The sequence below is a fragment of the Lates calcarifer genome, linkage group LG20 (assembly GCF_001640805.2).
Source record: "Lates calcarifer isolate ASB-BC8 linkage group LG20, TLL_Latcal_v3, whole genome shotgun sequence".
Classification (NCBI taxonomy): Eukaryota; Metazoa; Chordata; class Actinopteri; family Centropomidae; genus Lates; species Lates calcarifer.
Genome location: NC_066852.1, coordinates 10,822,515 through 10,850,416, shown reverse-complemented (window position 1 = coordinate 10,850,416; position 27,902 = coordinate 10,822,515). Strand labels below are relative to the sequence as shown.

Genomic DNA, 27,902 nt, shown 5'->3' with positions numbered 1-27,902 from the left:
CCCTTAACATCAATGTTACAGTAATAAGCTCCTAGGTATTTGTAATGGTGGTGCTGCCTTAATACTGAACAGTACTTAGTACATAAACACATTTGATAGTTTTCTTTTATTTAGACAACCCAAATAAAAGGCACATAACATTGCGCATGTTTATGTAATAATTTGACAAACATACATTTAAAAAAAATGTAGGAATGTTTGACCTTTCTGCTAATCAGAAAGCCTAGCCTCTCATATATACAAAATTACCATTGTTAATGTTCTAATACAAAAGATTTATAAAAAAGGTTATCTTATCTTTCACATCTATTGTAACTACCGTATTCTTGGAACTAAAATAGTTTTGTACAAAGATATACATTCAACTGCTTTCACAAGGGTCCTGGATTTTCCAATTGTTTTTTTTTTTCCTTAAAAATAAAGAGATGTTCAATTCCAAAAGAAATGTTCAGTTTATCACATTGTTATTGTATCAAATTTGGCAAACAGGCTATCATAGTGTATCTACGTAAATGCATAAGAACAACAACAAAAAAAAGTTACACTAATATTTTGTTTAACAAAACTTGGGGAAAATGACAAACATGCATATTGCATTTTTCAGTATAAACTGAATCAACTCAAAGAGCTTCAACACTGTTGAGATAAACATGGCATTCATTTAAAAAATAGTTGGTGTTCAACAGCTAGTGTTTGGGGTCATGCAACGTCAAATCTTGTTCCATTATTTTAATGGACACAAACTTGCATTTTATCAAACTCATCCAGATCTAAGCCACATATCAATGCAGCCCGTGAACTGATATAGACTTTAAAGGAAATGTAAAAAGGTACAGTGTGTACTTCATTGTACAAGAAATGATCATTTTAATGGACGGCTATGTTTAAAATCAATCATTCATGGACTTCTTGTCCCTGATGGAAGCCTAGTTAGGTCTTTTAACACCACAAATGCCAAATGATTTAAAAGGAACCAAGTTCATGAGTAATGGGCTTTTATGTGCGTTTCCTGAGTGAACGGTCCTTAGTATCATCTTGGGACTATCACAGATAAATGATTTTAAAAGAAAAGTGTACAGAGGAGTCAGACAAAACTAATAAGTCACCATTATGATGACAGTAACAGCCTGAAAAAGCTTCACTACAAGGCCAGGCCTTTCCATTTTCAGCCACTAGATGGCCCTCAAGTGTAGGCAGGCTAACCAAAACACTTAAGACTTCAATTTGATCTTTGATAATACTGCTGTTCACCTGTATGTAGGATATGCTTTCAGTGCAAGACTCATTCGATTCTGACTTCATGGAAAAAAAAAAACAAACATTACAAATAGGCAAATAAAAACAAACCTTTGTGTTTCCATACAAAAAGAAAACAAAGTACAAATATTTCATAGTCAAGAGGACAGTGTTGAGATATCCACTTGAATGACAGAAGCAAAAAAATAAAAAATTTAAATGCTGACATGAAAATACATTACTATGTCAACTGTACAAGTTAGTCACTGTACCTCAAGAGCATATCTACTATCTGAGAAGAAAAAGAAAAGCTATGCACTGTGAAAAAATATTCTTCCATGCAAGTGGAAGCTGCTGTCCCTTTTACTAGACTCATTTCCTATAACATTAAATAGTGATTAGCAGGCTATAGTTAAAAAAACAACATACAAAGTAACACCCAGAGACTTTGGGAGAGAACTTGTAAAACATCAAAAACAGCAATTTCTAGTTATTGCTTCAGTCCATTTCTCATCTCCCTTTTACAAAAGCACAGGTGTGTTTTTTTCCTAGAGTCCTCAAGGGTGCTTGAGAAATCCTCTCCTCTCATTTGTCATGATACAAATCACAGTTTCATCATTCTAACTGACTACACTAAGTCTTACGGTTGTCCTGATTTCAAGATAAATCCTACTTGATCTCTACTCAAGTGTCCTGCATCTCATGTCAGTCACTTAACATTAGTTGGGATGCGGCTGTGACTTGGGGAGCTCCTACCGGCCGCGCAGCTCATGTAGTTGAAGAAGGAAACAGGGTTCGGGGTGGTGGGATGGTGGTGGTGGGAAGAGCTGGGCTCGAGGTGCAAATTATGAGGACAGGAGTCTCTTGTTTCACTTCATTTTCCCTTTCTTTCTGGCCAGTTCAACGCTCTCTCTCTCCTTTTTACCAGGGTGGGGAAGAAGGCAAGACTTGGGACAGAAAAGGCATGCTATCGACTGGCCTCATGGCAATGTTGAGCGGGCCGGCTATATTCATGGGCATTGGGGTCGTTATTGCGACTGGGTGGGCGATATTCATGGGCGCCGTGGCGGGGATGTTGACGGAGGCAATGTTGACGGGCCCAGTGATGGTGACCGGGTGCTGGAGGCTGACTGGGGATGTGATGTTGACTGTGTTGGTGCTAATGTTCATTTGTGCAGCTATGGTGACAGCGTTGTTGTTGTTGGAGTTGCCCCGGTTCATCGCCGTGGTGATGGGGGCGGAAACGGTCACAGGTGTAGCTGAGGCGGAGTTGCAGACTTCGTTACCCTCTGGAAAAACACAAGATAGAGTATTTAACGTTTGTTCTGCAGCAACTCTAAACAGTTCACTGGTAGGAGATAAAAGGATTGCTAAATGGGCAACACCCTCATTTTTTCCTACTGCAGTCTAATGTAGTGAAAGATTTTAACAGGACCACAACATTGTACCTGGTAATGTAACGAGAACTGGAACAGGCTGATATGTAAGACCTGACCTGCAATGTTAGGGATATGCGTTGCTGTCAAGTGTGACTGACCTTTGTTACAGGAGTTGAAGTTGGTCTGTCCGTGTGTCTTCAAATGGCTAGTGATGTAGGCCGCGCTGAGCATCTTCCCACAGATGCTACAGGTGACCTTGCCTTCGTGCCTGATCATGTGTGAACGGAGTCTGTCTTTGGTGGCGAAAGCAGAGGTACAGGCCTGCAGCCGCACAGGAGACACGGTCAAAGGTCAGTGAAGTAAAAAACAAAATGATGATAATGATAATAATACTAACAATGATCTGGTAGCTGACAGTAATGACTCTTACCGTTACTTGACATTTAAACGGTCTTTCTGAGGAATGCACATGCTTCACATGGCAGCTCAAGTGGTCTGGTCTAGATTTAAAAAAAAAAAACAACACATTTAATCTTTGGACAGTGATGCAGTGAGCACCTTAAGTTGTAGAGCAGTTACACAGCATAGTCTTTTGGGTTCCATACTCTCACTGAAGCACAGAATATCTAGTTGACAGTGTTTTTGCTCCAAGAGAAAAGAATGACTGAAGAGCTACAGACCTTTGCTGATTTAGAATCTTGGATTATATTCATTAACAGTGACATTTAAATTTCAACAGTGGTTTCCTTGAACTGAGAGCCTCTATATATTTTCAGAACAGAGACAGCGATACCATAAATACTGTGTTGTCAGCTATACACACCTAATTAGTGAGATGTAGGTCATTTCAAATTAAATCAGAGGTCATTAGCAACAGTTGTCAAGTGAATGTGTACTTCTAACTGATTTTCTGTGTTTTTTTTTAACATTAATTTTACATTTACTTGTGATTTAAGCACTAACACTAAAATATGGGTGTTTCAAAAACATTTTTCTGACAATGAGCATGTAAGTGCACAATCCCACATTAAAAGTTGTGTTGCAGAACCTTTCCATAACCTCCAAGCCCAGTATCTGTACAAGCACACTGATGTGCTCTGTTTGCTCTGATAATGAGGGGATGGGCCAAAAAAATCCCTAAAATTTCAGTCAATGGCAGTTAATTCTCCATGATCAATCGTGCGTGCATTAGTTTGACCTAGTTTCAAAAACGCACCACACTGAAATGGTGATTTTTTATTTTTTACATGGTTCACTTGTTTTTTCTTAGTAAACTGACAGTTTAGTATTTTCTATGATCTTTGATATTACTTACAGAAATATGAGGAGAATGTTAATGAGAATTTCCAGGAATTTGGTTGGTAGTACAATATCTCCCTCTGAGGATTAGGGGGAGACTATGTAGGCCACAATGTTAATTTTACTTCATTTAAACGAAGGGGGGTGGGGTGGGGTGGGGTTGATTATTGTATTTCTGACAATGGTTTCCTAAAATAAGGGATTGTACAAAAAAAACTTTGTAGTGTATTCTGCTGTTAAACCAAAGGTTAAAACAACAAACATGACAACACATTCCAGTGTTTATCTGCTGTATAATTTACAGAGTTCACCTCATATCAGCAATTGCAAGAAAACAGCTATTTGCCTCTTGACCTTTACAGTGAAACTCCAGCATTCACAAATTCTTCTTGGCACTGATCCTCCTCTGTCAGCTTGTTAATTCTGGTAAAGCTGTGAGCTGAATCATGTTAGAAGCACCATAATGGAGTGAGTAAGGGCTACAACACTGGCAGCTGCTCCCAAACCGGAAAGTTTCATGCTGCTGGATTTTTTTTTTTTTAATACAAATGAGAAGAGTCAAGTGGAATCTTCTCAGTGGTGCCATGAACCGGAATCAAGGCTGTTTTTTTGTCCCCCTGACGAGGAGAGCAGACTCCAGACAGTGCCTGCCTACAGATCTGGCTGAGTGGTAGTGACTCAGTGCCCTGTTATTCAGTCCCCATTCTCACTTTCCAGTATGCTGATGAATCCCTGCCCCACGTCACTCTGTTGGAGGCATGCCTGAAACTGCCATACACAGCACAGTACTAGTGTTACAGCTTGGCCAGGGTACACTGCTGATGTTTTTGTCAAAGTTGTGTTGCAGTACACAACTCTTATGCCGTTATCAATATTCCGTGCTCACTCTGTGCAGATTTACATTCACCACAAGACATTTTTGCTCATTAAAAGATCAGAAAATGTTTGTTGTGTTGATGAGACTAAATGTGAAGCCATCGTGAGACCATCTCAAACAAAATATTTATTCATGACATAGTAAATGTGTTGACCTGAACATTACCACACGGTTCACTGAATTCCCAGGGGAAAGAGTCTGTGACATGCTGGCGGGAACCACAAAGTGACAAGTGACGCCTCCCCCTCCCTTGATACTCTACCACTGGTGCTCTTCCATGTGCGACTGTTTAAACATGTGGTTGAAATGGTGTGGGGGTCAGTGCGAGTACAAATCTTAACTGTTTAGCACAACTATAAACATAAAAACACAGCCACTGAGAAGCTACATGGACAGTAAGTGGCCATACAGTCATTCCTCTATGTGAGATCAGAGTGTGACCGGACAAACCAACCTGTTCACATACAAGGCAAGGGCTGCTATAAGCAATAAGGTCGCTATTCAGTCAACTTTTGGGGAAGCAGAAAACTGACAGAAAACATTCTAATGAATAACTGCAAACATGAAAGATGGTCATTTTAGAGTAGGTTACATTTCAGTCTAGCAAGCAATGTTTTTTCTATGAAAGACAGAAAAAGCTAATTTTTGAGTGCCACGCAAATTGACAAAAATGCTATGTTTGTTATAATTTGTTTATGGTCATGATATTTTTAAATTCCATCCAGACAAGTCAAGACTTCTGTCTTTGACCCTGGAATGCAACCATCAGAGGGTGAAATTACTTTCTGTCTCCACTCCCATAAGAATAAATTAGATCTCAGAAGCATACTTCCTGTTTACAGTAGCCTTGTTACTTGTTGATGGAAAGCATATGACTAAACTGGAGCAGTTGTAAAAAATCATTTTTTTTTTTTTGCATTTGCCCCCAATTTAGTTATTTGCTGTTGTCACACTGTGCATTATCCCTGTTGCTGATCCCAAACATCTGCTCAGATACACATACAAAAGAGCTGCATACCACCTTTTTTTTTTCTACTGAATATAACAAGCAGGGCTTCACGGGCCTGAGACGACCTAAATTAAGACGCATCCCAAACAAACCAGTGGCCAGTGCAGCGATGAAGACCCAGCTGGACGTCACTGGAGAAAACTCCCAGTTATGTTTGCGGGCCTGTCTCAAGAAGGTTTGCTGAATTAGCTGGATTAACCTGGTCTTAGAGGGAACATTACTTATTCCAGCTATATGAGGAATGTACAGTGACATTTGAAACGAGTAATGTAATCTCCCCATGAAATCTGTTGCCTGCACTTAACTGCCATTCATGGCTCAGGGTGTACCAGCCTGAATCCCTATGACAAGTCTGTCTGGTAGCATAAAGAAAAAATAAAACTTAACATTATAGATAATAAAGGTGAAAATTCATTCATTTTGTACCCTACATTTTGTACTAACTATTCAAATATTGTTGAAGGTATTAGAGTGCTGCTGATGTTTAAAAATACAAATACACTACGATGTAACATTTCACTATTATCACTACTAAAAGCCACATTTTTAAAATTATTCTCATTTTAAGTGTGCTTTTGTTAGTTGTATAACCGACAGTAACACTGTAAGAAATGCTACCTATTTCACAGAGTCAGTCTCAATATTTTAGGCTGTTTAACCATTGCTGGCCAGTTCCCTCACAAATCAAAGCCCCAAAAATATGATCCTTACCTGGAGAAGCCTTTCCCACACACAGAACATACGTAGGGCTTGTGGACCCCCCCGTCATGAGAGCGCACATGGTAGGTCATTCGGTCCTTCCTTTTAAAGCGTTGCTGGCAGATGGGGCACTCAAAGGGCTTCTCATCTGAATGGGACAGCTTGTGGCGATTCAGGTGGTAGACGTCACGAAAAGCCTTGCCGCACATCTCGCACCCGTGGTTTTTCTTGACAGGTTTGGCGGGTTTCTTGATGACGTTTTGCTGCGGCACGTTGCCCATTGCAGATGATGTCATGATACTTGTGCCTGAGGAAACGGAGGTGGTTGCTGTGGAGAGGATGCCCGCTACCGTGGAGATGTAGGAAGGGTTGCCGTTGTTCTCTCGTGGCATGGTGGAGATCATGGGTACCATGGTGGGGGCTGTTTGGGCTGTCTTCTTTGGCCGCGACACCATCTTGATACCGGTGTGGCTGGACTCATGGCGCCGCAGGTGGTAGCTGTCACGGAAGGCCTTGTTGCAGTAGCCACAGACGAAAGGGGTTTTGCCCTTGTGTTCCTTCTTTATCACAGGCATTGGCGGCCGCGCACCTCCTCCGCTTGCCACATTATCTTTGAGGAGATCAGCAGCACTGGAAGGTGGCTTCTGGTCTATTTGGATGGGCAGGACAGGCTTCTGGTCAACTTGTTCAGCTCCTGCATTGAGAAGTGGCAGCAGGCTGTTTTGGGCCACCTGGTGCTGGTGGTGGAGGGCTTCATTTGCCTGCTGATGAAACAAACACACATGTACAAAGATAAATTTTTGAACTTCCAAACATGCTGGCTAAATGACACTGAAGGGTGATCCTTTATTGTAATGCAAAACCATGCTCTGTATACTTTAAACAAAATACACATCAGTATTGGGGGTTGTAGTTTCAAAACAATAGGAATTCCCCTCAGTGCCACTACTTTCTAAACTCTGCAGGAAAATTAACACAATAAACAGTGTTACTGATAGCTGTACCACCACTGGCAGTTTCTCAGTGGAGTCAGCTTTGAAAAGTTCAATACGACAGGGGTTAGATAGTTAAGATGCTACAGAGTACAAAATGTGCACTGTCATTAATGAGGTTGACACAGCATGTCAGTAATACTAAACAATCCGCATATACTGGATGAAAAGTGATCCCATCATGATGGTGCTGATTCATCATGTGACTGTAAAGCAAGCATACCAAATTAGAGGCATAGCAGTGTCCAGTTTAACTGCCAAGAAGGCTCTGAGGAGCCTTTAGCTCAGCTACAGAGCTCAGTCAGAGGACATATTGAAGCTAACTTGTGGCTCAGTAAAAGAGTGAAGTGCACATATATATATATACATATACATATACACACACACACACACACACACAAAACAGAAAAAACACTTAAAAAAACAACATGGATCACAGTGGCACAACCACTTACTGGCTATTTGCCCTCCTACATTGTGTTATCAAGGTTTTGTCAGCTGCAAATCATTGCCCATTACTGCCACAGCAGAAATGGGAATCAAGTGGCTGGGTGCAATTAGCAGCAGCAACAACCAGTTGCTAAGCTGGATTTCGCTCATTTAAGTAATCACGCCTCCCAACTGAGGAGGGCAGACACAATTTGCATCTCTTGCCAAAGCCATGACCTAAAACAAGATCAGTTTTTCCGAGCGAGACTGCTAAAATAATCAGGCAGCTCCTGCTAAAAATGATGGACTGCGTTTTGTTTGGGCATGTTTTTCACGGAGGAAGACGGCAAACAGTGGAGCACTCAAGTAAGGTTTGTCCCTACCTATCAACTCTAACACAACTCGCCTTATTATCTCATTTTAAAGCTGAGTTGTGGGAAAAACAGAACAACAGACCCACCACAATTAAACAGAGATTAATTCCTAACAACCATGTACTAGACGCAAACTCGGACCATCCTGTAGATGTCTTCAAATTTAACATTTTCTACACCATAGGCACCTCTGCAGCAAAAATAATTATGGCTTTTGTTGTAAAGCAGCCACATGCAATTTATATCACTGAGATTTGTCAGATTAGGGTGGTTATGTCCTAACCAAGGTTAAAACTTAGTCTAAATGTACATTTTAACAAGCATACAGCTCAGATCCTTTTTTAATGAGTCATCCTCTTTCATGTGTTGCCATAGATTTGTGTTGACCTGGGAACTGTTCTGCCTACATCCACAGAAATTAACAGAGAAGCAAACACAGACTTGCAAACACAAAATCAGCAGGGACGAATGTTAAAGGTAATTAATTGATTTCTATTAATTCAGATTCCTCTGTGGTTCTGGGGTTTTATTTTACTTTACTGTTCAAGGGGGGACTCTGCTGTCAGCTGTCTGCTAAGGACCACAGCTTTTTAATATCATACCTTAAGAGAAAAATTACATCACAGTTAACACTGTTCTTTCAGTAAATGGACACATTCACTACCGTGTAGTCAACCACCAGCAAGAAGGGGCAAGGTGAAATACTTGACCTTTCCCTTTGAGGTTCAATCATCCATCGAAGAAGGCCAGCCAAGAAAGGAGTTGCAAAGGAGGAGGCAGGGGATAGAAAAGAAAAATGAACCACACAATGTCCTCCTTATGTCATCTAGCCTATTGTGAAAGACACAAATCTGAGCAGTGATGCACTTGGGCCACAGCAGGGGATCTTTGTATGCTCATCTTCATTGATTTGGCTCATCTATTCATGAGACAGGGACATTGTTTATCCACACACTACTCAGCTAAACTCGCAGTCATTCCCTTGTACGCAAGGGGACCTGGGAACGAGAGAATGCCACCAAGCCCACCCATCCATTTGTCCAAGCACCTGCTCACACTTGCCACCTTCCAGGATTAGTCATCATCATGCCAATGCTAACCCGTCCACTGGCACACCAAGGGTGGGGTGGGGTTGGGGTTGGGGTTGGGGGGTGGTGGTGTTGGTGGGGGCTTTATGTTTGGGTGTGGGGGATACCAGCCGGGAACCCTCTTTGTGAAGCTTGTGAACAGCAGACATAGTCACTGCAGACAGCCTGGCCTCTATACAGAGGTGCAGGGCCTGTAAGCTGCTGTGCTTTCATGCAGCTCTGACCATTTTGACACAAATGTGCTCTGACAACTGGGACTGCTCCCTCATAAATAACATCAAAATGGAGGGAGTGTCCTGATGGCTCCACGGGCCACTGTAGACTTGCACTGAGCTCATGGTTTGAGTCAGATTATGCACTGTCTTTCTTTTGTGTCACACTCTACAGCTGCTCACTGAAATCACAATTTTTCTAAGCCAAACAAGCTATAATTGATAGCATAAAAAGGGGAGGAAAGGGGTGGGGGGCGGGGTGGGAGTTGTACTGCAGGAAAAAAAAACGTAAAATATTAAATACAATTTAGTTTTCTGGTACTTGCCAGGTCCTCACTTTTCACACAGGCTGTTCTTCATTTGTTTACAAGTACTGAAATCTTTGGCTGCTGCACAGTTTGCTGAGTTGACACAAGTTCTTACAAAACATCATTTTTGAAATGTTTGTAATCCTTCTGGATTTCTTCATTGCCTGTAAAGCTATACAAATACTGCAGAGATTCATTGCCCTACTTGTTGTTGCTGTAGGTTTCAATTAGAGATATTGGACTGCATCATACTACTCTGCCAAAACCTCTTACATTGAATGTAACATTCTACCATAAACAGCCATGCCCTATGAAGCGGTACTGTATCTGACAAAACACTCAGACAGAAGGTAACCTATAAAGAGTGATCCAAAATTTAAAACAATAAAGTAAATTTGTTATGTAACATATGTATGGCACAGAGTTAAAAGTTATTTTTTGGCATTTCAACTATGATGGAATTGCTTTTCTTGAGAATGGCATATCCTCTGAACTAGGAAGACTGAGTTCATACAAAACATACATGTCTGACTTACATTGCAGACACAGAAGCAAGCCAAAAACAGAGAAAATACATCTCTGCTGCACTGTTATCATTTCAGGGTTTTGAGCAAAAAAAAACAGGGTCAGAACCGGATCCCTAAATTTGAAGTGATATACAAGCAAATTACTTTTTAACAGTTAGCCAAAAAGTTCACTGTTTGTGAGCATAACAACTGCAGTTACAAACACACATGGTGATGAGAACACCTGGTGTGTGGTCTTTGGAACAGTGACGTTAAACACCAGACCCCAAAAGTGACCCATAGTTTGAATTGTGTTAATATTCACTAACATTAACACTGTTATCAGTTTTTGTTTGCCCAAAGGCATTATTTTACTACCATTCTGAAAGATAAAAAACCTCTTTCACAGTAAACATTTTGTCTTGTAATAGCAAGAAAAACACAGGTGTAATTGATATCATTAAAACTACTGCATTCCATTTGGGTAAGCTAGTTCCAGGGCCCTGGTATTGCGCATGCTGGCTCATGGAGGCAAGTCTTGAGGCAGAGTTAATGACATTTGTTTTACCTGAGGTTTTTGTGGTATGACAAATCAATATGTCTGCCTTGAAAATGAGAAGTACAATACACAAAGCTGCTGAAATATTTCTCACTGGCACTGAAGCTAGAGCTCCATTCATTAATATATGTTTCATATTTTACTTTGTGCAATTTCAAATGTGTTCTTTGTCGTGATGGAGCCGTTTCAAGCAAAATGAGCTGTAATAACAACCCGCTACAAGCTACCAGCACAGCACCAAATGGCCAACAGAAAAAGTTAGTGCTTAGCTGGTGAACAAAGTCGAACATCTACCAAGCCTAAGACCCTGATACTTTTCAGGAATTGTTGGAGAACAGACAAGAGCTAAAATACTGTACTTGTATTTATTACGTGGCCAGAGACACAACTACAAATGAATGATAATGTTTCTTTATGTTCACCGGATGTGTGAGTAGGCAATTATTTGATACCATGTTGGCCATTTCAACTTGGTGGTTGTGTAACTGTCAGCATGACCTAATGTGTTTCTGCCTCTAATGGCAAAGATGATTCAGGCAATTTCAAAAGTAACTGTAATGCTTTTCTGACATCAAACTATCACTGCATGGAGTGTGAATGTCTAAAATCTAATTTTGTATACATTTGGCCATTTGTTTAAGAAAGATCTACAACAAGAAATCAACAACATGGCTTCCAAGTACACCACCAACAGCTTTAAACAACGGTTATACTGCAGTGATATACCTGCAGTGACCTATAAGGCCAATGTTATTTGTTTAAGGTGAGGTGATATTTTATATGTTTAACAATTTTAGTATTGTGTGTCCACCTGTTGAATATCACTTTCTTTTATACATTTGGGAACTTAATGGCTCAAAGTGCTTTGGTAAATTAGCCAAATGTATCTGGAATGTATGGATACATGATATTTTGAAATAATTATTATTGATATTGTGTTATTATAAGGAGGGGCACTGCATTTTGAGTATATAACTGGTGTATCACTGCACATTCAGAGCCACACTAGTCTAAAAAAAGAAAAGATTCACAGTGGATCTTAACTGAATCCTGATGAATACTGCATTTTTAAGATACTACATGTTTATAAAAACAGGACAACAATATGGATAATTTAAACACCTGAAAAAGCAAGCTAACAAGAATATGTAAATCATAATTTTTTTAATTCACAACTTTTAATAAAAAATTTTGGTAAGACAGTGGAGAAATAAAAAGCCTAAATAGCTGTAGAGCAGTTTATAGTGGTTGTATGAAATATTGGTGTCTTTATGTCAAGTCTCCATATGATAACTGCACACAGATTTACATGAGATTGACATAGTAACAGTGTGAGGAACATAATACATGCAGAGCCTCTGGCGAGATGCCAGATACTGCACAACAAGCCACAAAGTCCATCTGCCTTTTTCATCAGGAAGAAATAGTGCTCAAAGATGTGCGTAAGCAATCACTCTCTGACAGCAGAGCAAAATGTTGCCACAAAAAACATGAAGCATCCCTTATGGCTTCAATATGTAACTTTCTTACAGCATCCCTGGGTGTACAATTCATATGCTTCCCAGCTTTTGCTCATCTAACACTAAGCAAGGAAAGCTTTAACACTGGACCATTAATGTTAAGTTTTGTTTGAAGCATCTTAAATGAGAAACAGACTTCAACCATTAGACCCTGAAGTTATTCTAATAATAATCTAAAATCTAAGCCTCCCCTCCACCATATTCCACCATTGTTCTCTCTATGCACCGGTTTTACACATTTTTATTACCATATTTACTCCATCAACTATCAATACAGAAGATGGCAAGAAACAGTAGTAGTTTGTAAAGACTGTACATATTTGTCATAAAAATCATTGGCTGGCAGTGGAAAGGAGCTCAAGAACAGTTCTGGCAACAAGAACTCTGCACCTGACCCTGCTCCCGTAATCATATACAGTGACCTCATATGAAGCTGCATTAAAATACGAAACTTAGCAGCCAGAAACTCTGTCGTAAACATTTGCGGATGTGGACATGATCGTTTACAAAAAATAAAATAAAAAAAATTTGTGAATGATACCGAACTTCTGCAAAGTTCATTGAGGAAGTTTTTCCCCTGTCACACCCGCTAAAACATACTAGGCATAACTTCACTGTTAATATACAGAAAATCCCATTTGCGACTTGGAAATAAACCTGAACCGGCAGTGACTAGGTATATTTGACATAGAGGTTTATATTTTTTTTTATTAAAAACGAACAAAATGACACCGTTAAAATAAAATAGTAAAATTCGCGGCAAAAATAACGATTTGATGTCTCCCTTTCCATAAAATATCTGGGATATCTTTTATTCGTAATGATCACACAAGGCTTAATTCTTTAATGCTAAATAAGGCCATGGGTATAAAATATTTCATTCATGCCATTGAACAATAGCCTTCCATCTTTGTACACACACAAAACCGTGGCAGATATCACTCCCAACAGTAGCACCCACTTTCTGGCTGAAAAGGGATTTATAAATTGCGTAATGTCGTTGCTAATTTCAAATCTGCTTCTTCGTTGCTAGTGTTAGCTGGTGATATGTACATAGTTTGAATTCCTTTCTACCGCGGTCACCAGAATAAATAGCTAGTCAATAAACAAGAGCTGTCCTCCGCTTGTTATCAAGTCGTGTAACGTTAGTTTTAGCAAGCTCATTACGACAGCCTCGCCCAAATTAAGCTAAATTAGCTAGCGAGTTTGATGAAGGCAGCCTAAACATCGTTAGCTAACTTGGCTAGTTACTGTCGAGCCGGCTGAGGTAAGCGGAAAGTTCACCGCGGACTTGCGATTCGTTGTTGGTAAATCTCAGCAGCTGATAACCTAAGTATACACTTATCCAACCTTTGGAAACATTGACCACTTTGAATCAAAATTAACTGTTGTATTAACTACGTTACAATGAGAATCTTAGCCGGCTTTACATCTCGTTATCCAACAGCGTCCGATCAAAGCCTTCAGTCAAAGGGAAAAAAAACAGGTCTGTCTCGATTGTAACGGTGCAGTGGCGTCTCCAGCTTTAACGTTACTTCAAATCATCTCGCATGTTTTGTTCGCTTCGACTTGGTAAACAAACTTAAAAATTACAATCGCTGTCGAGATATCTTATATCATTAATCTAAATATCCGTACAATGTGCAAACAAGCCACGTTTTTCAAACAGTCGTTCAGAAGAATTGATTTTTTGTTCTAGCGTCATTCCCAAGCCTCACAGCTGGAAGCCTGGATTCATATACCATTGTTTTGCTTGGTTACTTGATCTTGGCATTACTCGTTTAAAAACTGGTTTTACCGCGAACATAGTCAGTGCTCGCTTTTTTAAAGGTTGTTTAACGAGCTATCCCCGTTTCCCTCCTAAAGAGTGAACTTACTTGAAAAAGAAACGTACTCCAGCTCGGCTCCATTTCCACACTTACTAATTCTGTAGGAAACCTGGTAGAAGCCTACAACAAAGCAACCAAACATGGCAGCTGAAACAACTTCCGGTAACCTCGAGGGTTGAACCACTTTACATACTATTTAGGGGAGAAGTTAAATTTAGTTTGCAAAAAAGAATCCGTGTAATCATTTATGCAGCCCATAAGGGACATATTATTAAATAAAGACTGTTAACTCAAAAGGTTTTCTTACTTATCTTTAGAAGAGATTATCTGAATCGTTTTTCTCCTATAACGGAACGAATTAGATGTAGTTCGTTTTCTGAACACCCCTCTGGATGGTTTTTCGCTGACCCAGCGAGGGGCATTTGTTAGTCGACTACTGTCGCATGTGGTGGGGTTACGATTGTGTTTCAGTAACACTCTGTTCCTTTTTTTAAATAGAAAACACTGGGATTGGAAATCGGTTTATCTGCATTACAAACAATTAGGCTATCTTTTGTCCTATAAATAAAGGTGTTTCAATTTAAACGGACCAAGAAATATTCCGCGTGCGTAGCAGTTTAATTTCATTCATGGGCTGGGAATGAATGAAAACGTCAGAGCCCATAAATTGCACGAATTGCCTCCAGTGGACCAAAACAACATACATCCAGTCTAACCCTGTGCGGCAAATACACCACTTACATTATATAAACTAAGGTCAAAAATATTTTTTTTCATCATATCTTATATGCATATTTCTTGCAGAATTTGATATTTTGCATTTACCCCACTGAATCTCCTGAGGTGAAGAATGAGCCTCACCCCCTTGTTTGTCAGGTGACAATGAGGTCCAATGGATGTATAGGTTGTTTCTGATGTTGTTTCTGAGATGCTTACATAGACTGGAGGTTTACTAAAGAGAAAAGAAATAATTCTACTTCAAATGAAGCACTTAAATAAATGTAAGCATTATTTCTACACATGGCTTTATTCACGATTCATCTCCAGAACAAATGCAGATTTGTCCTTTGCTGTGATATATCTTTCATCCTCAAACTGTATGACTAATGATTAACTAACATGCAGCCTCAGGTAACTGACATGCACACTGGAAACGCACACAGTCGCCTCATGTTATCCTGATGTTTTGAATCTGTGTCAAAGCTGTTTCACACATTAGACTTTATAGAGATGTTAAAAAGAACATATTATGTGACATATATCTGTGAATATCAATATATAACTGCTACCTCTGTTGGAACTGGGTAATAAGTCATACTAAATGCAGGCAGACAATATTAGGAAAACAAGATGCCAGTCTGTAGTCAGATGACACCCTCAACCTCGTAGACAGCCAAGAAAAAAGTACAGCGCCTCTGAAGTTACAAGAACAGTAGGTAATGCCAGATGACCTTCATAAGCACCAAGGGCTCAGATAACTAAGAAACATACGGCTGTATGTCGTTGCAACATCCTTCATTCAAACCTGGCATAGAAATCTGCAGGAAAATGTGTTAATAAACTAAAAAATAAACCTTTGTATTGAGCTGATAATTAGTTATTAGTTAGGAGTGCTGTTTAAAGCTAATTAACTGATGTCACCAAAGTAACAGGGCTCAGATTGCTTGGCAACACCAGGCAATGTACACAGGGCACAATTAAGCAATTAGCATGTCAAACATTGTTGAATTTTGCATTATGACTGAGTATTGGTAGATAAAAGATTGTCATTTTATTGACTATAGTCGGTATATACCATAGCATAAAAATAATTGGTACTATAGTGTATCACTGTCTCAAATTAAGTAAGTCGGAATTTACAAGAGCTAAATTCTTATTCTAGACAGCATTCAGCCAACTACTAACTATAAATGAAATTAAAATCTGAACACTAAAGAGTGCACATTTTACATTTGAAACATATTGGGGATTGTTCTCATTACATTTAGAAGATTAGTAAAGTGCCTCCATTAAGGCTAAAGTATTAAAATCTTATGGGATATTGAGACTTGTATTTCAGCTCCAGAAATGAAAATGGATGCAGATCCATGCATGAGTCACTGTTGTGCACACTCTTTCCAGTACCTTCTTTGAACTCTTTGCTCATTAGTGAATGGCTGTTCAGCGAAGGTGCCCCCATTGTATGCTTCAATCTTTGTCCCACTGTACATTGAAAGCCTTTATTCACATACAGTGCAACCGACGTTTCAGTTAGAGTTAGGGAATATGTGTGGTCAGCCCGTTCTGCCCTCATCCAGCTCAAAACATACAAAAACATCCAGCAACGGGCTCCACTTGAAAATACAGTTATGCAGATTGCTTCCTCTGATGATTTTCCAGCTTTGGATAAGGAAGATCCAGATTCTCCAAAGGTAAGTTCCACCAGGACAACAGAAGATAATGAGCATCATAAAAGTTGATAATGTTTGTGGCTTCTTTTACTTTGTGAGAAGAATTATTTTTTTATTCATTTCAAAATAAACCACTGAATTAGGAGGTTTTTTTATATGTTAATTTGAGTACAAATCTATAAAACCATGAATTTTAAATGGTGTCTCACTGAATGTAAATAAGCGTTCTATTTGTTTGTGGTTATGGAATGGCTTATAAAATACACAACTTTTGAAAAATCCAGTGACAGATTGCATTGAATCAAGAATTCTTTATTTGTCATTTTGCATTCACATAACAAAATTCCGTTAGGGAGCTTTCGGCTTGAGAAAAAGACAAACAAAAGACACAGTACTTTAAAACATACAAACAGAAAACTATAAACACACTATAGACACACTATACATATATACAATAAAAGTAAAAATAAAATAAAAAATAAAATAAAAGTACATGCTAGATTGTGACACACAAACATGAGACGATGACACACTGAGAAAGCAGTTTTCTGGTATTTATTGTATAGTTACGAGGGATTTCTGGGTCAATATTGAAATCTAGATAATATTTGGAAGTCATACATGTGCAAATACATCTGGTTTCATGCACCTGCTTGCTTGCTAACACTAGTGGGTCATATTTAGGGCATTTTTCATCTAAGGAATGCATGGTGTGTGTGTGTGTGTGTGCAACTGCTGCAGTTTGAAAATAAGTAAGTAACTGATAAAAACAGTAGTGGTGTAAATAATGTGTTACCTATTGTGTTTCCACAGAAATGGGAGACTGGTCCATTCTTGGCCGCTTCCTAACAGAGGTTCAAAACCATTCCACAGTCATTGGTAAGATATGGCTGACAATGCTGCTCATCTTCCGCATCTTGCTCGTTGCCCTGGTGGGGGATGCTGTCTACAGCGACGAGCAGTCCAAGTTCACCTGCAACACCCTCCAGCCCGGGTGCAATAACGTGTGCTATGACACTTTTGCTCCCGTCTCACACTTGCGTTTTTGGGTCTTTCAGATTGTTCTTGTATCCACACCTTCTATTTTCTATGTCGTCTATGTCTTGCAAAAAATCACCAAGAATGAAAAGGTAGAGGTGAAGAAGATTGAAGTGGTACCTAGGTCCTCACCTGCGCTTGAAAGGGAAAAATGTATAGAAGGAGATAAGGAGTTTGACAGTCCTTATAGCACAGTCTATGACAATGAGGACTGGAGCTCACAGGACAGTGAGTGTGAGGAGAGGAGCCAGCTGGATGAGGAGATGAGAGAGGTAGGAAAGGATCCAACGCAGCTCTCCAGTCAAATATTACTTATCTACATCATACATGTTTTGCTGCGCTCCATTATGGAGATAATCTTCCTCATTGGGCAGTATTCCCTATTTGGATTTGAAGTCCCACACCTTTTCCGCTGTGAAACCTACCCCTGTCCAAACCGAACTGACTGTTTTGTGTCTCGAGCGACAGAAAAGACCATCTTCCTCAACTTCATGTTCAGTGTCAGTCTGGGTTGTTTCATCTTGAACATTGTGGAGCTGCATTATCTAGGTTGGATTTATATTTTCAGAGTACTATTCTCAGCGTGCTGCACATGCTGCGACTCAAACAGGGACCCCGTGCAGGTGGAGTTATATTCCGACAACAACCCACTGCTGCTTGAGCTCAAACACTCTTTGCGTGGCAGGGTCGTCCTGCAGACCTCATCTACTGTGTCCTGTGAGAAGAGCAGTGGTGTTCCGAACCAGGCCTCGGCAATCTCCTTTGAGACAGACTCTACGCTGGAGTGTATGTCAAAGAGAAATCCAGATGAAAAGGAGCGCACCAAGGCTAGAATTCACAATATGGCAAAAATAGGAAGAATCAAAAAGTCATGGCTGTAAAAATATATTTTCATTTTGTACTATGCTGTATATTTTTTCCACCTTTGACTGCACTTGTGTTACTCAGAATGGATTTAAATTGAAATTTTTGCGAGATGCAAGCTGTGAAGTTAGCCATTATTGAAGGTTCTGATCAGTCGTGTAATTTCAGGGAGAAACTATAACAGATTCTGTGTATTTGTTTTTAGACTCAGAGGATTTCACCTGTATAGGTGTACTTGGCATTATTAGGTGGGGATTTTTGAATGATGTGAAGATGATTCCATTTGTTTAACATTTTTGCTTTATCTGCAATATATTTACTTAAGAAATATAAAATTGTAGTGGAGCATTTGCTGAAAGTTTTTCTGTAAATATAGTCAAACCAATGCACTGTATTTGCTTCATTCATTCCTTCATTCATACCCCCTGTAACCCTACACTTACACTACCATTACTGCAGAAACATGAAGCATATCCTTTGTAAACAGGTAAATGGTGCGTTTAAACACCAGTAGCTTTGTACTTGGTTGTCCTGTTGAACATAAATGAGCCAAGACTCTGATTTGGTTTAGAACTCTATATGTTAACCTGATTCTCATTGTTCTGTAATTTGTATAGTATCTGTGCTATAGTATGACAATAGGCTTGAAATTCTCTGTAGTGGTCAGATATATCTGAAAAATCCTATTTCTGTCCTGCATGGCAGTTATATCTCAAAATATGCTTACTGTATATTTGGTAACTTGGATAATTACACAGGCCTGATCTGCTGTGAAAAAGTAAACAGCATAGAGAGCACAACCTGGGGGATAATAGAATCACACAAACAACAAGACTAAAAATTACCAAACAATATACAATCAAATCTCCAAATTTTGAAATTTGATAAGTAAAACTGTCAGCCTGTAAATAACTTACCTGTTAACTGCACTGGTTCAAGTAAGTAAATACACCAGGAGGGGTCACTGCTGTCTAGTTTACGCAGGTGCTGCCTTAAAGTACTGTTGGAATTATTATACTCTGGAGCCGTTCAAACCATTGACGACCCAAATACGATTGTATTTGCCCACATTTGACTTTTAAAGTTAGACTGCGTTTTGCTTTTTTTCTATTGAGTTGGTAAGTTTTTGGCAGCAAAGAAATAGCTCACTTAGTTACCTGCTTATAGGTTTTATTATACAAATCTAAACGTGGTTTGAAGTCATTCATTTATACACGTTTTATTCTTTTGCCACAGGACTGGTTATTACACAGGTATTGTTGTTTTGAATAAAAATATAAAGATGAGATTACAGGGATGTACCCTGCGGGGCCGGCCATTTTAACCGGAAGTTCGGAGTTTACGGCAAGCATTTGAAAGCATCACATGTACATACATTTCCCCGCACCTGCTGTCAATTCCAAGGAAGAAAATGCTGAAAACTTCCAGTAAGACAACAACGCTGTCATTTGCGGGCAGTTACAGGTAGGTCACTATCATATCAACAAAAAATACTTACTCTCTGTTGTTTTTCATGAATGACATTTCTACACTCTCCACTGAAAGTGTTCCCTAAGGCCACCGGTGCTAGAGAATGAGGGCAAAGCAGCTTAAAGGGAGAGCATTACGGCCAAGCCGTGGACTACACTCGCTGTGATAACGCAGCTATGCTAAGTGGTCAGTAATTTCTATAAAGCTCAAAAAGAAGGATGTCTTCTCATGTCCTGTTTTCAAAAGTTACCACGACAATATGCACAGACTGTAAAGCGCTTTAAAGTGATTGTTTCGGCTGTTTCCTAGCTTCTCTGACCGCAGGACATGTGATTAAGTGTGGATTAAGTGCGAATTTACTGTTTATGGGTGAACAAAAACAAAGCAGGGTTGCTAGCAATGCATGTGAAGGCGTTCAGCTTCGATGGAGAATCTCCTGCACTAAGGTTGAGATGTTGTACATCACTTTTATGGTGGCGCTGAACATTTGACAGCAAAGACAGATGAGGTCAAAGCTCGCAGGGTTACTTCAAATGTATTGTGACATAGACTTATCATTGTATAGGGCTTACTGAGTGAGTATAGGAATGCCATTTCCTCTAATGAGACTGTGATGCATTAATAGGTGATGTTGGTTACCAGGCACACAGCTGACAAAGTATACTTTACCTGTGGGTGTTGAATAGAATCGTAGCATAGTGTATGCATGCATGCAATGCACTATTTGATAAAATGTTCTTTATGTTTTGCAACTTTAATATTGGAAGAATGTTCGATGTATATTTTAACAATCAGAGACTTAAGTATTTAACTGTAAACCGTGGCAACTGATGTGCCTTGTGGGGCTGGGTTTATTATTTTGTCAAAGAACATAACTTGTGCTGGATATTTTAAGACCAACTTCATGTATAATATACAAAAACAATGTAACGATCAAAATGAGGCTTAGATATGGATAAAATTCCTGCATATACCATATACTCTATCTACTGCAATTTCTTCTTCTACTGTCAACTTACAGCATATCAATACAGATGTGAGTGACTAGACCATATTGGCCAATAACTTGCTTGCAAGTTTCTGAATCAAGCTCTGATTACAAACATTTAGTTAATTTTATCTTTTTTCTTCTTCCCTACAGATGACATCTCTGGCCTGTACCTTCTGCTCCTGCTGTCTGGTGCTTATGTGATATTTATTCTTACAATAATTTATTTAAAAATCTCCATTTCTTGCCGCAAAGAATTCAGACTGGTAGAGGACTGCAGAAAAAGTCAAACATGTTCCACCTAATTAAGAAAGATAAGGAGAAAGAGAAGGACTTGAGCAAGAAGGAAAAGAAAGACAAGAAAGAAAAGAAGGAGCGTATGTCCCAGGCAGAGTTAAAGAACCTAGAGGAGATGAGTATACGCAGAGGCTTTTTCCACCTCAATCGAGGCAGCTCTAAGAGGGACTCCAGGACCAAGCTGGAGATCTCTAGTCCTATCCCAATTAAAGTGGCTAGCAACACAGAGCTCTGCCTGACAAACCTGGAAGCTGAACGCCTTCACAATGCACAGCAGGATGTGGGGAAAATAAGTGCAAGTACCTCTGGTGAAGACGTGAAGGGAAATGAACTGGAACCTCATCGCACCTCTGTGAAGGAGAGAGCAGCTAAGTTTGGGGAACTGGCCAAGTTGAATACTGCAGTGAGCCAGAGGCCTGTGACTTTAACACAGAGTAGCAAAGAGGACAATGCTTTGGAGGTGTCAAATCTTTCGGGGCAGAACTGGAATACATCATCTTCAAAATCTTACCCCATCCCAAAAGTCACCAATGTGGTTCACATTCCTGAGATGGTGGAGAAGACCTACCCTGGTGCAGACCTACAGTTGCCTGTGCTTGTTGCTCCACCAATACCAGATTCAAGAGAGCTTGAGATACAGCGGCGCAACACTGGAGACTTTGGCTTCTCCTTGCGGAGGACCACCATGCTAGACAGGCACCCTGATGGAGGAGTGAGACGACATGTGGTACACTTTGCCGAACCAGGTGCTGGGACTAAGGATAGGGCTCTGGGCCTGGTGCCAGGCGACAGGCTGGTGGAGATAAATGGGATCAATGTGGAAAACAAGAGCAGGGATGAGATCGTGGAGATGATCCGTCAGTCTGGAGAGTCAGTCCGGCTAAAGGTGCAACCGATTTTGGAGCTGAGCGAGTTGAACCGAAGCTGGCTGAGGACCACTCAAAGCCTGCACAAAGAAGCCTTTGATGTAAGTAGTATTGTAAATCATTTTCAGTCTATTGAGGGAACAGATTCCAACTCACTGATTCTGATTCTTCAGTCCCATCACATAACTTCATACCTATAAGTGCCTACATATCAAAATGCTGCTTCTTTGTTGGCTATGATTACACTTTGGATCAACTTTTTGTCACTTGCGGGCTTTTAGGAATTATTTTCAACATTTGTATTGCCCTGAGAAACAGTTGCTTCTGAATCAGTGTTATTCGGGTTTTTACACGGATGAAAACTATGAATGTGTATTTATATATACTTATATGTATGTATGTGTATATATATGTCAGTAGGTTGTATGCCTACATATAGTGGATTAAGAATGTCTGTAATGACACTAGTAATGTGATTTTGTGTTTGTATGTATAGGGAAGTGTGTGTGTCTATGTGTGTTTTTCAAAGAGAGAATGTGTTCTGGGGTATATATAATCCCCCCCCCAGCCACTCCTTTGACACCAAACAATGAGATGCTGAAGGAAACAACGGCCTAGACGCCACAACAGCCCATGGCCATATGGTCGCCCAAGACTTGGCTGGCTGCTCATTCAGTTTTCTTTTCACTTAGAAAATCATGTGCAACAAGTAGAGGAGCAAATTAAACTTTTAATCAAGCAGCACCTGTATTTTTAATTTTTTTACATGTCTTATGTTGTGGTAGAAGAGTTTAGACAGTGGGTGTGAAACTGGGTAATACACTGTTATTTACTGCATATCAGTAATGTTGAGTTTTTTTCAATGTGGCACTACATTTGGTCAGCTGTCAGATACAGATTTATTCAGGAGATAATAGACTGTCTCATGAGTTACCTAATATATTAAGTTTTAGTGTAGTGAAGCAGATTGTCTCCATTTTTCCCAGAGGTTGGGACTTCAGGGTTGAGACCTGGGTCAGATTTAGCAGGATGTGAAGGTTCAGTGCTTAACCTTATGTTGTGAGGCCATGGGTGGCTTGTTGCTCTGGTAGACAAATAAGGTGTAAAAGGTGCACTGTACAAGGTTGGTGCTGAGAAACTTGAGACATGACAGCAGTGACATCAGAGACACCAACAATGCCGGTGTTAGTTACCAGTGTCATTTTGTGACACTCACTTGTTTTGGGAACCATGGGTTACCATGGTCATTAGAAAATCACTCATCCACTTTCGATGACACTGAGCACTTGTGCGGGTTAAGGAGGCGTCCTTTTTTATCATGTGTAGTCCCATGTTAGGAGTGTGGGAACCAGTAACCAAAATGTCAAGTCAAAGGAACAGAAGTGGTGTATCACAAACCGTGTGATGGACTCTGTAAATCATGTAAAACACCAGATATGTACTTGATATGTGCGTATCTGTTTGCATCCTATTGTCTCTTCCTCCATTCAGCACCTTTACCCATGTCACAATAATTTTGAACACACTGAACTTTTGAAATGAACGCATACACAGCCAGAGACACAATTTATTTGCTTCTCTACAGAAGTCTTCCTGTCTTACTTTGTCCTACATTCAACCAACCTTGATGATCACCATAAGACAGGCCATTTGAAAAAGCAGAAAATGTGCATGTGAGGCTGACCTAGAACCAACAGCACTATTAATAGGTGGTTATAATAAGATCTGGATTCTAGATCTAGAGCTCTGCAACACAGTTACATACCATATGTGATGCACGAACATGTTGGCTGAATCTTTTTTTTCTTGAAACGATAAGCTTGTCCTGTCATGTCTTATCATTTATCTCTTGCAGAGGGTTACACGAGGAAGTTGACGGTACTCCTACGCCTCTCTGTTAACTATGAAGCTACAGCCAGGATAGTTAGCATAGCATAATGACTGATGACCAAAGGTAAACAAAAACAGGCCTATCCGCTCCACTAAAGTTCATGTCATAGCTATGTCTAATGTGACTAAACTTTAAAGAGGATAAGTTGTGGTTTTACAGGGCTGCACTATTTCTTGGCCAGGGGCAGTGACTGTAGAGTACAGTCTTGTCAAACAACCAGCAATGAACTATCTAACTGCCGTGAGAGGACAATAATGAAGAGCCTGTTACTGAACAGAAACTGTTCAGTTAAACACCTGCTCTCCATCTACCTGTTGTGTTTCTCTTGTATGGTTTCTGATTACAGTACTGTCAGGTGGTTTGCTATAGGCTGTTTGGTAGGCCCCTTACCTTTGCACATAAGTGTCTGTCTGTTAGAAAAACAAACAACAAAAAGGAATCTCTTCACTGTAAATGTCTTTGGCACTAAATTAAATGAATATATTATCAAAGATATGCTTATGTACTATTCCTGTGGTCAGTAGTAGATAACTTACCAAGAAAAGAAAGAAGTCTAAATGTGCCCCTACATTAAGTCTGGGCCAAAATGGCATTATTTTATCTCTAGGCCAAGTATGCACAGTTGATCACACGGACCATTTGTTTGCTGGGTGACAGCCAATGTCCACAGTACATGAGGCCAGAACAACTATTCTTCTGTCTGGTGCTTTCTGTTTGATTTTCAAAGATTTCAGTTTCTTGCTTGATTCACTGTGAGCTCTTCATCATACACGCTTGGTTTCAGACCGCTCGCTCAGACCACCAGTAACTGAGCTGAGTCAGTGGCAGTCTGAGACTGTCTCAGGAAAGTAGACATTTTCATTGCTGAAATGACACCAATGGACTCAGACTCTGTGGGGCAAAGATCACTGTTACATAATCTTACAGTTTATAAAACTGAAATTGAATGTGAAATAACAATTTGACTTCAGAATTTTTGGAAATGCACATCAGAGATTCTTAAATGCTCTATTAACTGTTTTCCTCACTTTTTTTTTTTTTTTTAAGATTTAAAGACTTAAAACTCTCACTTAAAACTCAAAACAAACAAAACCAGTCTGGGTGGGAACTAAAGGACTGAGTAATTCTATGTGTCCAAACAATGTGCTTTTTGAGTGCTCATACCATACATCTGTTCAGTGTACATACAGGAATCCTGCTGTACTGTATGTGAGCAGGTACAAACTGTGCAAGCAGGCCTGTGATCCTCTGCGCCTGCTTATTGTCGTCTTTCACACATTCTGAGGGGAGGGGCACAACTTGACAATTTTTCAGTAGTGGTAAATCAATAGGTCAAAGGCCAAACAAGAATGCTGTTTTGCAGGGCACTCAACAAGTCAGAGATGATAAATAGGAATTGATGTCCCTTGACCTGGATAGTTTCTTCATGAACATCAATAACAACTCAGAATTCTTACCTGTTTGTTTGAATGTTTTAACTTTCATTTGATAGCACCATCTTCTTATTTTAGATGTGGTAGCCCATTATGAAATATCCCGCAACATACACTAAAGGAGCTAATTTTACCTGTTTACATTTACTAAAACTGAGAGCCTGGTGCCAGTGTGGCCCATGGCAGACCTGATGTTGCCAAATGTTTCCTCTAATATCCCTGCATCACTCATCTCTCATCCATCAAATTCTGCAGACCAGACACCATTTTTTATCATTAGGAAATTAGCAAATGTTGTAATCTCCTCCCCAAGCTGCCCATTTGAATTACATCATCCTCATTTCCAGTGTGGAGATGCCACAGTAGTAGACAGCATTAGCACAGGCATGTATTAGAGAGAGGTGGGGCATCTAAGGCTAAAGCTCTGTGGTTTATGATAGAGGCTACACCTAAGATGTTATTTTTCCTTCCCTCTATACTTAGCTTGTATATGTCATAATCAAATACTTTTCTGCTTTGGCACATAGACTGACTGACTTTGACGTCTTATGTAATTTTGTCAGCTGAAATGTGGATCTGTTCTGCCAGCAGTTTGGCATAGTAACGCAGACATACTTGACATTCTTGGGTGTGTCACTGACAACATGTCTGCCCGTCAATGGGATGTAAATGCTTGTCAGACACACCCATTGTAGCATTAGGGAAGTAAGGAAGTATATTTTGATTGTATATCATCATTTGTTTCATGATACTTTGATTAGTGTGACATATACATATATACATGCCATGCTGTTTTTACAGGTGAGCACACACCTGAATTTAAATTTGCTGCTCCTAAATCATTTTCACTTGGCCCACTTTCAGAGAGAAGTTCTGATTTTCAGGCCTGTTTGCTATTACTGAATAAAATCTGGGTCACATCCTGGAATTTTCAGAGAACAGCAGAGTGTGATCCCATGATTCATTTCTGCTCTCAGGTCCCAAAGCATGGTCGCTGGTCAGATGTCTCATGTGATTTCTGACTTCTTTTCGTGGCATATGCAGTATGGAGATTTTAATCTGAAATGGTGAGCTTCTCTGAATAAATGTTACACTTTTATTTCAAAATTAAAGAAATAAAAGAAGTTGGTGATGCTTTAACATGATTGCTTTTCAGATTTTGCAATTGTGTCTATATCTTATCTCAGCTTATCTGCGTCTGGATAGCCTGGTTAGCGCTACTTTTTTTTTTTTTTAACATGGGCAACTTAGACAAATAAGGGTGAGGTAGATAAGGAAACAGCAGACATTGTGGGGAAACAAAGACTCTACAAGAATCATGTATGTTATATTTTTCTAAAAGGTGTATGTCAAATTCAAAATATTTATCATGATAATGTGGTATTAAACTCCTGTCCACAACTCACACCATGATTCAAACAGATTTCATATTATGGAGCATTTAACTGGGTCAGAATCAGTAGTGTTTATGGTGTATACAGTGTATAATCTTTGGTCTGCACTAATCATGTGTAGCCAAACAGTCGACACGATGCTGTGTCCCAGTAACTGACTCTGGGGATTAACAGACTGTGCTAGATAGACTAGCTTGGCTGTGTGTTTGGCTGGATCTTGCTGAGTGTTCATATGTAAACTTGTGGGCTCACCATGAACAAGAAATGCCTTCTATCAGATTGTAGCTTGTTTTCTTTAATCTATTTTTGCATATCTCAATTAGAACTGGGGAAAAAGTCTGGATAAAATAGTTTAACAGACGTCCAGTTGCTGTCACTGAGTACTTTGTACATGAGAGCTGGTTATTTGATTGATGAAACTCTTGATGAGGAAGAGGAAAACAGCATTCCAAGATTGGATTAGCTCATCCCTGCCTTGCCCAGCCAAGCCTGTTGCTACATTTCCGTGTTTTCCTTGTGTGACAACAGTCCCTAATGCAATGAGCTGAATGCCTATCTCCGGGCATCTCACCTTTCACGTGTGCTTTTACCTAACTGGTTTTACAGCAATGCAGTTTTGACATCTCTTTCATTTTAAGCCATGTAAAGAAACATTTTGTTTTAACTGGGGACAGTAGTACCATTTTAACATTCAGTGTGTTATTCTATAATGTACATGCCACCACAGCTTGGTGCCACAGTCTTGTAAGGGGTCGCCACAGAACAATACAACATTTTGAATTTAGGTCAGTAGTGTGCCTAACCAGATGCTTCTGTGAAACAGAGAAATCAAATGCACTGTTAAATAGCTCCCTCTTGTGGTGTAAAACTCATAGTGAGGAACATGATATCCACAAATATTACAGTCATTGTCTGGCTGCAGATCTATACCTCTGTGCTCTGGTATTCTGTGGAT

At 39.7% G+C, this 27,902-nt stretch overlaps 3 protein-coding genes across 6 annotated transcripts in view; 2 read left to right on the top strand and 1 right to left on the bottom strand.

The window, feature by feature from the left end:
* Positions 1–87: 87 nt before the first annotated feature.
* vezf1a (vascular endothelial zinc finger 1a) lies at positions 88–14,482 on the bottom strand. Its single transcript, XM_018692408.2, has 5 exons — positions 14,365–14,482; positions 6,512–7,263; positions 3,046–3,115; positions 2,774–2,936; positions 88–2,525 (listed from the first exon to the last, which is right to left on the bottom strand). The coding sequence occupies exons 1-5, from the start codon at positions 14,395–14,397 to the stop codon at positions 2,158–2,160; spliced, it is 1,386 nt and encodes a 461-aa protein (XP_018547924.1). The 5' UTR covers positions 14,398–14,482; the 3' UTR covers positions 88–2,157.
* A 3,039-nt stretch (positions 14,483–17,521) lies between these two features.
* LOC108893254 (gap junction delta-2 protein-like) lies at positions 17,522–18,729 on the top strand. The gene has a single exon (XM_018691137.2). The coding sequence runs from the start codon at positions 17,522–17,524 to the stop codon at positions 18,623–18,625; it is 1,104 nt and encodes a 367-aa protein (XP_018546653.1). The 3' UTR covers positions 18,626–18,729.
* Positions 18,730–20,153: 1,424 nt separating this feature from the next.
* LOC108893618 (unconventional myosin-XVIIIa) overlaps positions 20,154–27,902 on the top strand; it is a 59,615-nt gene continuing 51,866 nt past the window's right edge. For 2 of the 4 annotated variants that reach the window (XM_051078379.1, XM_051078377.1), the window contains exons 1-2: positions 20,155–20,264; positions 21,220–22,330. In XM_051078379.1, coding sequence (XP_050934336.1) covers positions 21,359–22,330 — 972 coding nt within the window. In that variant the 5' untranslated portion in view covers positions 20,155–20,264; positions 21,220–21,358. Of the gene's footprint in view, positions 20,265–21,219; positions 22,331–27,902 lie in introns of all 4 variants that reach the window. The other 2 variants (XM_051078375.1, XM_051078380.1) reach the window with 2 other exon arrangements.

Bases quoted from the DNA above. Each gene is read 5' to 3' on its own strand.
- vezf1a (XM_018692408.2), bottom strand. From the start codon at position 14,397: ATGGAGCCGAGCTGGAGTACGTTTCTTTTTCAA. The intron at 7,264-14,364 runs GTAAGTTCACTC...TTGTTTCATCAG, and splicing joins GGAGTACGTTTCTTTTTCAA to CAGGCAAATGAAGCCCTCCA. The intron at 3,116-6,511 runs GTAAGGATCATA...TTTTAAATCTAG, and splicing joins TGTGGGAAAGGCTTCTCCAG to ACCAGACCACTTGAGCTGCC.
- LOC108893254 (XM_018691137.2), top strand. From the start codon at position 17,522: ATGGGAGACTGGTCCATTCTTGGCCGCTTCCTAACAGAGGTTCAAAAC.